Source organism: Aquarana catesbeiana, linkage group LG13, assembly GCF_042186555.1.
Source record: "Aquarana catesbeiana isolate 2022-GZ linkage group LG13, ASM4218655v1, whole genome shotgun sequence".
Lineage (NCBI taxonomy): Eukaryota > Metazoa > Chordata > Amphibia > Anura > Ranidae > Aquarana > Aquarana catesbeiana.
The window spans coordinates 199,495,268-199,511,745 of NC_133336.1; the positions used below are offsets into that span (position 1 = coordinate 199,495,268).

The 16,478-nt window shown below is 42.6% G+C and overlaps 1 protein-coding gene across 1 annotated transcript in view; it reads right to left on the bottom strand.

The window, feature by feature from the left end:
- The window catches only part of LOC141117561 (cell adhesion molecule CEACAM3-like), an 80,385-nt gene that overhangs the window by 11,288 nt on the left and 52,619 nt on the right, over window positions 1-16,478 (bottom strand). Inside the window, exon 4 of the mRNA XM_073610467.1 lies at window positions 11,432-11,752. Coding sequence (XP_073466568.1) covers window positions 11,432-11,752 — 321 coding nt within the window. The remainder of the gene's footprint in view (window positions 1-11,431; window positions 11,753-16,478) is intronic.

Consider the following 16,478-nt stretch of genomic DNA (forward strand, 5'->3'; position numbering starts at 1 on the left):
TCAGACAAAATTATGGTTCAAAACTGAAGATCCACCAATATGGGTAGACATTGAAAAAGCTTTAGCCCCAACAAAAGATTTAACCCTATTATTGTTAAGTGATGGGTGGTTGCCATGGAAATTATCCGCTTTTACTCCCCCTATGCAGATCTCATTGAAAGCATGGAGATTCCTTCTCAAACAAAAACATCAGGATAATCAAGCAATACCATACACTCTACCTATGACGCTACTTGAAACAAAGATTCCATTACTGACAGTTACTTCCTTGATGACCAAAGGGGTACATAACATCCTAGACCTCTATGACGGAACTCAATTGAGAACATTTGAACAAGTCCAGTCCCAATACAACCTCACCAATAACGAGAAACACTTATATACAAGGATCACGCGTTTTCTTAACTCCCACTCCAGACCATCTATCCACATACCAAATGCAATATGGCAATTTTACTCACACGCCAACAACAACACTAAAGGTATATCATTTTTCTACCAAAAAATAAGGGATAAAAATACGTTCATCAAAACTACAGCAATGACAAAATGGGAGGGTGACTTGGGCAAACAGTTCTCACCAGAACAATGGCGACAGGCCTTTACAGGGATACATAAAGCTTCTCATTGCGTTAAGCACTGGGAACTAGCAATAAAACTAGCCAATAGATGGCATTACACACCTTATAGGGTGGCAAAATTCTTTCCCGGCACATCGCCTCTTTGCTGGAGAGCTTGCGGACACACGGGTTCTTTACTACACATGCTATGGCATTGCCCCACAATTAAAAGTACGTGGAATCAAATATTTAGACTAATCTCCTCCATAACGGAAATGCTCACACCCCTAGACCCTGCATTAGCAATCTTACATTTAAACATTGACAAAATTCATAAGGACTTCAGACCTGTAGTGACACACATATTACTAGAGACGAGATTAATGATTCTCTGTAACTGGAAATCCACTACAGCCTTGAATGTGACAGATATAGTCAAAGCTGTCAACAGAAACTACACCTTTGAACGCCTCATTGCACTAAACTCTTTACAGAGTGTGACTTTTGACAAATCCTGGTCTATATGGCCTTATAAGCTGTGACTTACATGATACTCGAGGTGATTATACTGTATTAACAGAACCAGTAGGTCTATTACTATACCTATTTTTCCTTTTGTACGATTGTATCTTCTGATTGTATATCACTATGAGATGTATATCACTTACTACCCCCTTTTTTTTTATTTATGTTGTACAACCCATTTTCCTCCATTTCCCAATTTATCTTTTTCCTTTCTGTACCCATTTCTTGAAATACTCAATAAAAACCTATTGATAGAAAAAAAAGAAGCCTATCCTGCCTGTACCTAACAACTATACTTTTATTTTCCCCATCAGTTCACCCCCACATTTATCATCTTTTGTATCACTTGACTCTCCCTCTTAGATTGTAAGCTCTAATGATCAGGGCCCTCTGATTCCTCCTGTATTAAATTGTATTGTAACTGTACTGTTTTCCCTAGTGTTGTAAAGAGCTGCGCAAACTGTTGGTGCTATATAAATCCTGTATAATAATAATAAAATTCTCCAAACCAATAACAACCAATCAGTAGTTATCTTATGCTGATGTGCCTGCATTAAAGTAAAAGTACAAAATAGTTCTTATGAGTCACCACATGCATATTTCCTGCCTTGCCTGCCTTGCCTTACTGAATTATTTCAAGTGTTTGAGGGGGAAGGGGTGACAGTAAAAGTTCGGTTCGCACCAAAACTTCCGAACACCGTGAAAGTTCGGACCCAAAAAAAGAACCCCATTAAAGTCAATGGGACCCGAACGTCAAAAATCAAATTACCCATACCCATACAAAATACCCATTTTGAAGGCTTATATGCAAATAATTGGGCATACAATGGTTATAGGGGTCTGGGTCCTGCCCTGGGGGACATGTATCAATAAAAAAAGTTTGTAAAAAACGTCATTTTTAAACGAGCAGTGATTTTTAAAAATAAAAAAAATCCTTCCAATATAGTGCCTGGGGGGTCCCCTTAGTCTACTTGTAAAGTGGCAGATCTGTACCATGTAACGCACACAGAAGTAAATGGCGTTAAACTGGCAGTAACACACAAAACTATATGGCGTTAAACTGGCAGTAACGCACACAGAAGTAAATGGCGTTAAACTGGAAGTAACACACAAAACTATATGGCGTTAAACTGGCAGTAACTCACACAGAAGTAAATTGCGTTAAACTGGCAGTAACACACAGAACTATATGGCTTTAAACTAGCAGTAATGCACACAGAAGTAAATGGCGTTAAACTGGCAGTAACACACAAAACTATATGGCGTTAAACTGGCAGTAACGCACACAGAAGTAAATGGCATTAAACTGTCAGTAACACACAAAACTATATGGCGTTAAACTGGCAGTAACGCACACAAAACAATATGGCGTTAAACTGGCAGTAATGCACACAGAACTATATGGCGTTAAACTGACAGTAACGCATGCAAAACTATATGGCCTTAAACTGGCAGTAACGCACACAGAACTATATGGCGTTAAACTGGCAGTAACACACACAAAACGATATGGCGTTAAACTGGCAGTAATGCACACAGAAGTAAATGGCATTAAACTGGCAGTAACGCACACAGAAGTAAATGGCCTTACACTGGCAGTAATGCACACAGAACTATATAGCGTTAAACTGGCAGTAACGCACGCGAAACTATATGGCGTTAAACTGGCAGTAACACACACAGAACTATATGGCGTTAAACTGGCAGTAACGCACACAAAACGATATGGCGTTAAACTGGCAGTAACGCACACAGAAGTAAATGGCGTTAAACTAGCAGTAACGCACACAGAAGTAAATGACGTTAAACTGGCAGTAATGCACACAGAACTATATAGCATTAAACTGGCAGTAACGCACGCAAAACAATATGGCGTTAAACTGGCAGTAAGGCACACAGAACTATATGGCGTTAAACTGGCAGTAACGCACGCAAAACAATATGGCGTTAAACTGGCAGTAACGCACACAGAAGTAAATGGCGTTAAACTGGCAGTAACACAATCCAATAGACGTGTTCAACTACACTGACGCTATCTGAACTGTCCCTACTCTAGCTATACACTAATGTCAAGATTACTGACATGGTCTCACTACACTACACTGAAACTATCTGAGCTGTTCCTACTCTACACTAATGTATGTATGAATGACGCAGTCTCACTACACTACACTGAAACTATCTGAGCTGTCCCTACTCTACACTATGTTGTACAACCCATTTTCCTCCATTTCCCAATTTATCTTTTTCCTTTCTGTACCCATTTCTTGAAATACTCAATAAAAACCTATTGATAGAAAAAAAAGAAGCCTATCCTGCCTGTACCTAACAACTATACTTTTATTTTCCCCATCAGTTCACCCCCACATTTATCATCTTTTGTATCACTTGACTCTCCCTCTTAGATTGTAAGCTCTAATGATCAGGGCCCTCTGATTCCTCCTGTATTAAATTGTATTGTAACTGTACTGTTTTCCCTAGTGTTGTAAAGAGCTGCGCAAACTGTTGGTGCTATATAAATCCTGTATAATAATAATAAAATTCTCCAAACCAATAACAACCAATCAGTAGTTATCTTATGCTGATGTGCCTGCATTAAAGTAAAAGTACAAAATAGTTCTTATGAGTCACCACATGCATATTTCCTGCCTTGCCTGCCTTGCCTTACTGAATTATTTCAAGTGTTTGAGGGGGAAGGGGTGACAGTAAAAGTTCGGTTCGCACCAAAACTTCCGAACACCGTGAAAGTTCGGACCCAAAAAAAGAACCCCATTAAAGTCAATGGGACCCGAACGTCAAAAATCAAATTACCCATACCCATACAAAATACCCATTTTGAAGGCTTATATGCAAATAATTGGGCATACAATGGTTATAGGGGTCTGGGTCCTGCCCTGGGGGACATGTATCAATAAAAAAAGTTTGTAAAAAACGTCATTTTTAAACGAGCAGTGATTTTTAAAAATAAAAAAAATCCTTCCAATATAGTGCCTGGGGGGTCCCCTTAGTCTACTTGTAAAGTGGCAGATCTGTACCATGTAACGCACACAGAAGTAAATGGCGTTAAACTGGCAGTAACACACAAAACTATATGGCGTTAAACTGGCAGTAACGCACACAGAAGTAAATGGCGTTAAACTGGAAGTAACACACAAAACTATATGGCGTTAAACTGGCAGTAACTCACACAGAAGTAAATTGCGTTAAACTGGCAGTAACACACAGAACTATATGGCTTTAAACTAGCAGTAATGCACACAGAAGTAAATGGCGTTAAACTGGCAGTAACACACAAAACTATATGGCGTTAAACTGGCAGTAACGCACACAGAAGTAAATGGCATTAAACTGTCAGTAACACACAAAACTATATGGCGTTAAACTGGCAGTAACGCACACAAAACAATATGGCGTTAAACTGGCAGTAATGCACACAGAACTATATGGCGTTAAACTGACAGTAACGCATGCAAAACTATATGGCCTTAAACTGGCAGTAACGCACACAGAACTATATGGCGTTAAACTGGCAGTAACACACACAAAACGATATGGCGTTAAACTGGCAGTAATGCACACAGAAGTAAATGGCATTAAACTGGCAGTAACGCACACAGAAGTAAATGGCCTTACACTGGCAGTAATGCACACAGAACTATATAGCGTTAAACTGGCAGTAACGCACGCGAAACTATATGGCGTTAAACTGGCAGTAACACACACAGAACTATATGGCGTTAAACTGGCAGTAACGCACACAAAACGATATGGCGTTAAACTGGCAGTAACGCACACAGAAGTAAATGGCGTTAAACTAGCAGTAACGCACACAGAAGTAAATGACGTTAAACTGGCAGTAATGCACACAGAACTATATAGCATTAAACTGGCAGTAACGCACGCAAAACAATATGGCGTTAAACTGGCAGTAAGGCACACAGAACTATATGGCGTTAAACTGGCAGTAACGCACGCAAAACAATATGGCGTTAAACTGGCAGTAACGCACACAGAAGTAAATGGCGTTAAACTGGCAGTAACACAATCCAATAGACGTGTTCAACTACACTGACGCTATCTGAACTGTCCCTACTCTAGCTATACACTAATGTCAAGATTACTGACATGGTCTCACTACACTACACTGAAACTATCTGAGCTGTTCCTACTCTACACTAATGTATGTATGAATGACGCAGTCTCACTACACTACACTGAAACTATCTGAGCTGTCCCTACTCTACACTAATGTATGTATGTATGAATGACGCGGTCTCACTACACTACACTGAAACTATTTGAGCTGTCCCTACTTTATCTGCATACTATACAAAGCTGAATGATGGCCCTCCTCACTACACTCACACTATTCCTAGACTGACGCTAAACTAATATTCTACACTGACAACTGAAGCAAAGTAGCACAGTATAGAAAACTAACTAATAGCACTGAACAGAGCCCTGTTCTATCTCTCTCCACGCCTAAATCACACTGAAAATGGCTGCCATTGAAAGAATACTTTTATGCTGTGGGGCGGGAATGAGCCATGATTGGATAAAGTCATGATGACAGTGTCCAGTCATGACTCTGACAGTGCTCTGTGCCCTGATTGGCTGAAGCTTTCACTGCTTCAGCCAATCAGGGCTTGCAATGCACTGTTCAGCACCGCAATGCATTGTTTTTGGTTCGGGGGGCCGAACAAACGCTCGAACTACCTGTTTGTTCGGCTGTTCGTCGAACGTCTGAACAGCTTAAGTTCGGCCCAAACTTATGCTCGGGCCGAACTTTAGCGTTCGCCCATCCCTAATGTTTATATTCAACCTCCAACTTTCCTGTAGAATGCCCTAACAACACATCACGTGGCCTTGTGATTTTCTGCAGCTCTACAGCACAATTCTTGCTTCTGACTATACTTGCTCATTCCTAAAATACAGAATTATTCAACTCCTGGTAAGCCACAAAGCAGTGGCATAGCGTGGGTTGCCAGCACCCAGGGCAGGGCAAATATTGCGCCCTCTAACCTGTGAAGAGTTAGCACTGCCTGAGTCCTTTCCACCAGAATAAGATACATAGTAGAACAATCTGTGCCTTACCCAAGTTCCTCAGTGTGCCTGACTTTCTCATTCACTTGTAGTGGTGCCTCCTCTGTCCCTTTGCCACCCCTGGAGTCTGGAGGCTGATGCCCAACTGGCACCACCCTAGCACAGGGTGGACCTTTGCCCTGCCCAGTTGAGAACTTAGGCACATGGCTGTAGCCTAGCTGCTCCTGCTTGTGGTCTCAGAGTACTACCTGAATGTAGCAGAAGAGAAAAAAGCAACTCCTGTGCACAGGTGGATCACCATATATAGTACATAAACACAGGCCTTGCTGCCCTCAAGGATGGGGATCCTAGTAGAAACCGAGATAAAAAGAAGACAAGGGCGCACCAGCCTTGTGCATTAACTTTTAAAACATTTATTAAATAAAAAATAGTAAAAGAAGTAACTCACAAACGATTGATGGAGGAGGCACAACATAAAATCGCACCGGTAGACAGTCTGCGATATGGGATGAGCGAATCCTTCCAAGGGTCATGGAGGAATGCACAGACGTTGCAATCCGCTAACGCGTTTCGAGGGGAGAGTCCCCTCTTCCTCAGAGCTATGCAGTGCAACCTCCCTCAGCGAACTTCACTTATAAATGCCTGCATGCCAATGAGGTAGGGATGGGGTGTGGGGCTCCTCCCTACCTACCGTGCGTTCCTCTGGATTACAGACATGCTACAGCTATCGGTCCGCTGTGCAGCGGATGCAGAGGCACTCCACAGACATCGATCCCCACAATACTAATGTGAGTACATGCACACTTCCATCCACCATCCACATCCTGTGACTAGATGAGTGAGGTTTGCTGCAGTTCGTTTCCTATTAATCAATTGACTATTCATTATATGTTTTTACGTGTATGCATGTGCGTGTATGCATACACGTGTATATATGGTATGTACACGTGTCTGCATATGCACTTATGCGTATATGGCATGCCTGGTTAGAGGACCTAGGAGGGAGGGATTTTTTAAGGAAAGGGGGAGGAGCCCCGCACCCCATCCCTACCTCATTGGCATGCAGGCATTTATAAGTGAAGTTCGCTGAGGGAGGTTGCACTGCATAGCTCTGAGGAAGATGGGACTCTCCCCTCGAAACGCGTTAGCGGATTGCAACGTCTGTGCGTTCCTCCATGACCCTTGGAAGGATTCGCTCATCCCATATCGCAGACTGTCTACCGGTGCGATTTTATGTTGTGCCTCCTCCACCAATCGTTTGTGAGTTACTTCTTTTACTATTTTTTATTTAATAAATGTTTTAAAAGTTAATGCACAAGGCTGGTGCGCCCTTGTCTTCTTTTTATCTCGGTTACTACCTGAATGTCCAATATCCAAGCTGCCCTCCTTACGTATACTGTAGGAGCAACATTAGCACTTCAGGAGACTGTAGGCATCATCTGACCCCCAACATAATTGTCACTTCATGTATAATTACATATGAATACCCATGGTGGGCTGTGGCCACTGTCAGCCTGTCATTACATCCACAATTAAGTACATCCACCTGTGAATCCAGCCACCAGAGTAGGCTAAATCCATCCTGCAGTTGACACCAAAATCCTGCAAGAATGGGGACTTTAAGCCCAAATTCAGAGAACAAAAATGCCATCTCTCTGCACCTAACTAATATATTCTTTTGTAGTGTCACCCCTGGAGCCGCTGGATGTATAGGATCTCTTCTGCCCTACCACTCTGATAACGCGCTGTTGCCTGGACCCGAGAATACACAGACACACCTTAAACAGTTTAAATAGGCTTTATTAACCAGAGTAAAGCACTGGAAGACAAAGGATTAGTTAGGCAACATGACAATACAGAACCCATGTGATACAACCAGTGGAGAATACGCACAATGACAGTGTGAGGGGGGATTCTGGCACATAAAGCAGTAAAGACAATTCTCAACACTTATTGAAAGTGAGGCGTGGTAACAATGGTACAGCTTACCTACTAGATGATGCCCTTCCTAACCACTGGCCAGTGGGACAATGTCTCCCAGCATTGGGGCCCTTGGACTATTTAAAGGAGCCCTCATTCTCAGGAGAAGAGCATTTGTTTGCTTTGGTACAAGCAACACAGTTCCCTTTAGATAGAACATGAAGTGCCACTCTAAGCAAGGGGAGAACCAATCCCTCTGGTCCTCAGAAAAGGGGGTGCCAGGGTATAAGCTCACTTATCCACCAGTGACAGAACCTTGTGTTTGAAGAACGACAAACTCCCGGCCCGACTGGATGTGTGTCAATGTGGGACGGCCTCAGACAGCTCTCATCCACAGACCACACTCCCCTGATGCGTTTTGCCCCGCCCACCAGGCTTTCGTCATAGAGGATTAGGAGGTTCTTTGACTAAGCCCCAGTGCACGGGATGAAATGTCTCAAAGGTTAAGACTGTGGAGGAAAGCTGTCTGAGGCTGTCCCACATTGTCACACATACTCTAGTGAGACCGGGAGTGTGGCGTTCTTCAAAAAAGTCCCCTTTACGTTGAACTACCTGTGAGGATTCTGACACATACACGGGCAGAGTAGGTCTCGGAGAGCAGGATAAATAGACACTGGAACAACCAAATACTGGAACAACCAGGTATTGGAACAACCAGGTACCGGAACAACTGTTCACTGGAACACACTCATGCATCAACACCATAGGCCTTGGGGATCTTTGAATACACTAGTTTCCCTGCAGCTGATCTTTTCCTTACTGTTGACTTACCATGCATGCCTTTTATCATATCACAGGGTTTATTTACTAAAGGTACATAGCTTGATTGCTTTGCAAGGGAAGCTGTATTTTGCAAGGGAATTATCTCTAGAGCTTAGTGAATAAATACCTACCATATATACTCGAGTATAAGCCGACCCGAATATAAGCTGAGGCACCTAATTTTAACTTATTGACTCGAGTATAAGCCTAGGGTGAGAAATGCGCAGCTACTGTAAGTGGAAAAGAGGGTCAAGAATGCCCATTTGCAGCCTCACTGTGCCCATTTGCAGCCATAGGTCCCCCGAACTTCAAACTGGGTAGTTAAGGGTTCCTAGATGCCCCCTAGCTGCAGCCAAAATTTGGGGTCTCTGGACCCAAAGGATCCCGAAATGACATTGCTGCAGATGGACACAGTTGACTGAATTTCGTGCCCCGTATCTAGGGGCCACTTGGTGCTAGGAACCCCAAATTTGGTGTGCAAACCCAGTGAAACAAGCACTACAACATATCCAAAGCTGGGGTTCCTAGCACCAAGTGGCCCTGAGATACAGAACCCCAAAGTCCGTTCAGAAAATGTCATTCTCTGCTGCAGAAAAGTGCTTGACTCCACTATAAGCCGAGAGGGGCATTTTTAGCACAAAAAAATATGCTGAAAAACTCAGCTTATACTCAAGTATATACGGTAATCAAGTGCTGAACCCTAAGGAAAATGAAAAAAAAAAAAACAACCACAAAAAATCATTTTCGTTTGTACATGATTGCATGATGGAAATCAGCAGAGCTTCCTCTTATTCACTAAGCTCATAGACAATTTTCCTTGCAAAGTGAACAGCCTATTTGCATTTAGGTAATCAACTCCTATGTATTATGTTGGGTCAGCCATCTTTTGTAAAGGCAGGACTTTGCTTCCTTGTGTCAAAGCTGCCTCTCTGATGTATGGTAGGGGACTATTCAAAAACAATCAGGAGAGTCAGAGGAAGCAGAAGAAAAAGCAGAGAGATCCTTGCATCACCCGATCACCTGATAACTGGTGGGGTAAAGATAGAGGTAGAGCAAGCACAGATTCACAGAATGAATAAAGCAGGAGCAGGGAGATCCTTGCATTACAGGTCCTCAGGTACAGAATCCCCTCCAGCAAGGAGAACAGTGAACTGCACAGTAGTGACATCATCTAATGACTGGTGGGGTAATGATACAGGTAAAGCAAGTACAGATCCAAAGAAATGGATACAGAAGAAGCAGGGAGATCTTTGCACTGCAGGTCCTCAGGTACAGCTTCCATTTCAGCAAGGAGAATAGTGAGCAGCACAGCAATGATATCACCAAATCTTACGTTAAACCTCCTGAGACTAGTAGGCCTTAGATCTCACACTGCAGATATACAGCTATGAGATAAAAGGAGGAGGTGCAATGTTTTTTTGGGGGCAGAAAGACAATAGAAGTTTTAGTCTTTTTGAAAAATTAACATTTCTTTATGTTTCCTTTGAGATATCATTACTTTTTCAGAACAGGTCCATTTTAAAGTGGTTATAAACCTTCATTTTTTTTTTATTCCAAAATAACAGACATGTTATACTTACCTGCTCTGTGCAATGGTTTTCCACAGAGCAGGCCCGATCCTCCTTTTCTGGGGTACCCTGCCATCGCTCCAGGCCCCCACTCTTCGGCAAGTGCCCCTAGGGAAAGTAGCTTTCTTTAGGGGCACTCACTGAAGAGTAGGGCCCGTGCGTGCTCACTCCCAAGACAGCGGTGAGAACATGTCGCTGGATTGCATTGGGCTCAGGTATTTATAAGAGGGGGCAGGGGTCTCCTGCAGCACAGAAGGTTTTTGCATAGAATCACTGAAAGATGCCCATGAAGACTCGCGATTGGGAACCAAACAGTGTGGTTCTCGATCATGTGATCACTGTGTCAGCTATGACATAATGGTCACATGGCTTTGTTTGCCATTGACAGCTTCCAGGGTCTTTTGTTCTTTGCATTTGCTGTGCACAGAGAAAGAAATACTTTGGTCCGAGAAACAACAATAAAAGTTAGAAAGAAAAAGATTTATTTTCCTGTCCTTAAAAATTATGTAAAAAATATGTAGGTGTGGAATTTAGTTGCAAAGCTTTTGTCAAGTAAACTGGGGCACACTGATGGTGGTCCAAGGAGCTATGGATCAATGACCTCTGGTCATATTAAGTAGGACCATAGGTGACTGTATGCAGTCCCATTTAGTCCGCTTCCTTTTTGACCTTCATCCAGTGGTGGGTGACCCTTAAGGCAAGAGCCATTTATGCAGAGTACAGGGTTTTATGGTGACACCCCCTCAAGGGGTGGGTCCATGACATCCTTCACTCTTAGTCCGTCCTCAGTCTTCTGGGTTGAGTGACGCTGGGTGTGAGGACATCTAGTGGAAGAGAACAGGTACTGTGGGAGAACGGACTGGATTGAAGGCAAATATTGCAAGCAAAGGCCTTTGGTTTTTTTTTTTTTGCTTTTTAAATAGCTTGAATTTGGGCAGTCCTATGTCTTCTTTATAAACATAAAATATATTTCAGTGCATTACAATAACTTACCTGTGACTCTGAGGTTGTAGAGCTGGGCACAATGCTGTGATGTCGGTGTCACCACAAAAGCTCCATATGTTCCTTGGTCTTCTCTGGTTAGTCCGGTGATAATTAAAGAGCCGTTAGCAGTGGCATTCAGACGTCCTTTGTATTGGGGATCCTGAGTTACAACAGGTTGTCTTGGCTTGGTTACAGCAAAATGGACCAAATCCCGGACAGTTATCCAAGTGATGGACTCAAATCCGGTCTGGTCCACAGGTAGAATGACCTCCGTTCCCTCCTCAGAAGATATATTGGTCTGTCCTGCACAGGACTCCACACTCGGTGCAACTGGTGAATGATCAGAACAGTGTTTGATAAGGAAAAACAGAATTTTCACAGGAAAATACTTTGTAATGTAATGCCAATAGTGGTAAAACAAAAAATTTGAATGACAATCAGCTCCACCCGTAATATTGGGTATCCAAAGAACATAAATATAAGCAGTGCCAAACTAATTACAGTGTACCAAATATCACTATTCATATAAAGTGCAATAAATACCATATAAATACCACACAGTGCCAAGAAAAAGTATTCATACCCCTTGAAATTTCGCACACTTTGTCATGTTACAATCAAAAACATACATGTATTTTATTGGGATTTTATGTGGCACATAAGTGGCATATAATTGTGAATTGGAAGGAAAATGATAAATTGTTTTCCAATTTTTTTTTACAAATAAATATGTGAAAAGTGTGGCTAGCATTTGTATTCAGATCCTTTACTCTGATAGCCCTAACTAAAATCTAGAGTAACCAATTGCCTTCAGAAGTCACCTAATTAGTAAATAGAGTCCACTTGAGTATAATTTATTCTCAGGATAAATAGAACTGTTCTGTGAAGCCCTCGGAGGTTTGTTAGAGAACCTTAGTGAACAAATAGCATCATGAAGGCCAAGGAACACACCAGACAGGTCAGGGATAAAGTTGTGGAGAAGTTTAAAGCAGGGTTAGGGCAAAAAAAACAAAACAAGCATTGAACCTCTCACGGAGCACTGTTCAATCCATCATCTGAAAATGGAAAGAGTATGGCACAACTGTAAACCTACCAAGACATGGCCGTCCACCTAAACTGACAGGCCGGGCAAAGAGAGCATTAATCAGAGAAGCAGCCAAGAGGCCCATGGTAACTCTGGAGGAGCTGCAGAGATCCAAAGCTCAGGTGGGAGAATCTGTCCACAGGACAACTATTAGTCGTGCTCTCCACAAATCTGGTCTTTATGGAAGAGTGGCAAGAAGAAAGCCATTGTTGAAAGAAACCATAAAAAGTGTCCCTTTTGCAGTTTGCGAGAAGCCATGTGGGGAACACAACAAACATGTGGAAGAAGGTGCTCTGGGCAGATGAGACCAAAATGGAATTTTTTGGCCTAAAAGCAAAACACTATGGGGTTGATTTACTAAAGGCAAATAGGCTGTGCACTTTGGAAAGTCTTTAGTAAATCAACCCCTAAGTGTGGCGGAAAACTAACACTGCACATCACCCTGAACACACCATTCCCCACTGTGAAACATGGTGGTGGCAGCATCATGTGGTGGGGATGCTTTTCTTTAGCAGGGACATGGAAGCTGGTCAGAGTTGATGGGAAGATGGATGGAGACAAATACAATCTTAGAAGAAAATCTGTTATGTCGCGTACACACGACCGGTTTTGCCGTTGAACTCCGACGGAATTGCATTCAAGCGGTCTTGCCTACACACGGTCAAACCAAAGTCTGACTGTCCAGAACGCGGTGACGTACAGCACGTACGACGGGACTAGAAAAAGGAAGTACAATAGCCAGTAGCCAATAGCTCCTAGTCTCGTAGCATGCGTCGTTTTTGGTCCATCGGAACAGCATACAGACAAGCGGTTTTCCCGATTTTTCCCGATAGGAATTGGTTCCATCAGAAATATTTAGAACATGTTCTATTTCTAGGTCCGTCAGAATTTTCGAAAGAAAAAGTCTGAAGAGGCACACACACGATCGAAATAGACGATGAAAAGCTTCCGTCTGACTTTTTCTGTCGGACATTCCGCTCGTGTGTACGCGGCATTAGAGTCTGCAAAAGACTTGAGACTGGGGCGGAGGTTCACCTTCCAGCAGGACAACGACCCTAAACATACAGCCAGAGCTACAATGGAATGGTTTGGATCAAAGCATATTCATGTGTTATGGGGCGTACACACGGTCGGACTTTTCAGCTACAAAAGTCCGACAGCCTGTCCGACAGACTTTCGACGGACTTTCGACGGACTTGCGGCGGACTTTCTAACGAACAGACTTGCCTACACATGATCACACAAAAGTCTGTCGAATTCTTACGTGATGACGTACACCGGACTAAAATAAGGAAGTTGATAGCCAGTAGCCAATAGCTGCCCTAGCGTGGGTTTTTGTCCGTCGGACTAGCATACAGACGAGCGGATTTTTCGACCGGACTCGAGTCCGTCGGAAAGATTTGAAGCATGTTTCAAATCTAAAGTCCGTCGGATTTGAGGCTGAAAAAGTCAGTTGAAAGTCCGGAGAAGCCCACACATGATCGGATTACCAGCCAGCTTTAGTCCGTCAGCGTCCGTTGGACTTTTGTAGACGAAAAGTCCGACCGTGTGTACGCGGCATTAGAATGACCTAGTCAAAGTCCAGACCTAAATCCAATTGAGAATCTGTGGCAAGACTTAAAAATTGCTGTTCACAGACACTCTCCATCCAATATGACAGAGCTTGAGCTATTTTGCAAAGAAGAATGGGCAAAAATGTCACTCTCTAGATGTGCAAAGCTGGTAGAGACATCCCACACTTTTCACATATTTATTTGTAAAAAATTTTGAAAAACATTTATCATTTCCCTTCCACTTCACAATTATGTGCCATTCTGTGTTGGTCTATCACATAAAATTCCAATAAAATACATTTATGTTTTTTGTTGTAACATGACAGAATGTGGAAAATTTCAATGGGTATGAATACTTTTTCAAGGCACTCTGTGTATATATATATATATATATATATATATATATATATATATATATATATATATATATATATCAGTGTAAAAAGTGCAGCAACAAAGGGAAAATAATATCACAATAAAAGTGCATAAGTGTCAAAAAAGCAAAGAAAGTGCAAAGTGCAAATATTGTCCTTTCAATCGAAATCCAGAAGATCAGCTGTGAATGGTGAATCCTCTACCAATCAGTCCAGACAATTATCAAATACTTAAAGTGTATGGACTTGTATCACCAAACCATCTCATGAAATGGACACTTACCAGAAGCAGATGCTACAATGAACGTGGCAAGCACAGTATGCCTTTCAAGTAAGAGTCATCTCAGCTGATGAATGTGCCAGCCCAAAAATCATCACCTCTCTGCAGCACCAGAACTTAAAGTGGTGTTCCGGCCGAAATTATACTTTTTAAATAAAAATACCCCTATAATACACAAGCTTAATGTATTCTAGTAAAGTTAGTCTGTAAACTAAGGTCTGTTTTGTTAGTTTATAGCAGTAGTTTGTTATTTTATAAACTAGCAGCAGGCCGTGGCGATCTTAAGTCTGGGCATCTGAAGCCAGACTGTATTTCTTCCTGGATCTCATCCTTGCAGATCTCGCACATGCTCAGTGCAGCACAAGCAGTGTAATAGGTTTCAGGTCAGGTTTCCATAGCAACGGCAGTGTCAGAGGAAGTTTCCGCCCCTTCCCAGAAGGCATTGCAAACAGGAAATGATGCGATGGGCCGCGGCCAGGGAGGAGGAAGTGAAAAATGAAAACAGTAGATATACAGTAGGTGCTGAGAAAAAAAAATTTTAAAATATCCAATTCGTTTACAGTGCACAGTTTAGTGAGGGATGCTGAAGAGTTGTAAAAGTGGGTGGAACTCCACTTTAATCCCGGCTGTAGCACATAAAACACACCGAAGCCAACATAATGCAGCAACCCAAAGGGTTGTTGCCAGGCGCTGACTTCTGCGAGATGATGGGGATGCTGCGACGGTACTTGAGGCCGATCTCCTGGGTTCTTATGACACTCTTTACTACCTAGTTCATAGGGGTCACCAAGTGGCTTCTCCTTTGACTGGGTTGATGCTTGCTACTCTGCGTGCCTGGGATAGGGTGCAGGTATTGATGCAACCTAATGACTTGGTATGCTCACCATCCACCCCGCTGAGGTTTAACTCTAGGTTTCCACACTTTGGTGCCATCCAGGATCCAATTTTGTGGGCCGGGTTGGTATCAAACAATTGAGGGATATTATGGGAGAAGGGAAGATTCTCACATTTGATCAATTTAAGACTAAACACCACGTTCTGAATTGGTATTTCTTTCGCTACCTGCAGTTGCGACATGCCTTCTTAGCACAATTTGGTTCTGAAACACTGGAGATTAGATCTTCCACTTTGGTGCAACTATTATGCGATGAATCGCTGCAAAGGCCTCTGTCTGCAGTCTATGGGGAGTTGTTTGTGGAAAGGCCGAAAGCACTCACTAAATGTAGGAAAAGTTGGATACCATTAATACCCAATTTTCAAGGGGATGACTGAGATGATATGTGGGATCACCCGTTCAGGGCTCTGGTGTTGGCAAGGGACAGATACATTCAATTTAAACTGTTCAATAGAGCTTATTATACTTCAGCCAGAATAGCCACTATATACAGCATGGCACTGACTTGGTGGAATATTGGCGCTGTTCCACCTCTCCTGACATTTTTCATCATATATTTTGGCATTTTTAGCCAATATGGGTGTTTTGGGCAGGGGTCACTCGTATTCTCCAGGACCTAAATTCCCTTGCAGTTCCTATGACCACTCCAGTCTGCATGTTAGGTCTAGTGGAGGAGGTAGAACCACACAGGGCCCAAAGGACCTTCCTCTCAATTTCCCTCTTCTATGCACGTAAGGCTATGTTGTCAGGCTGAAAGAAAATGTAGGCTCCTACTTTATCTTATTGGAAAGGCAAAGTTAATAAAGTGCTGCCTTTATACAAAGCCACATACTTAAGTAGGGGTTGTCCCCAAATGTTCAAAAAGGTATG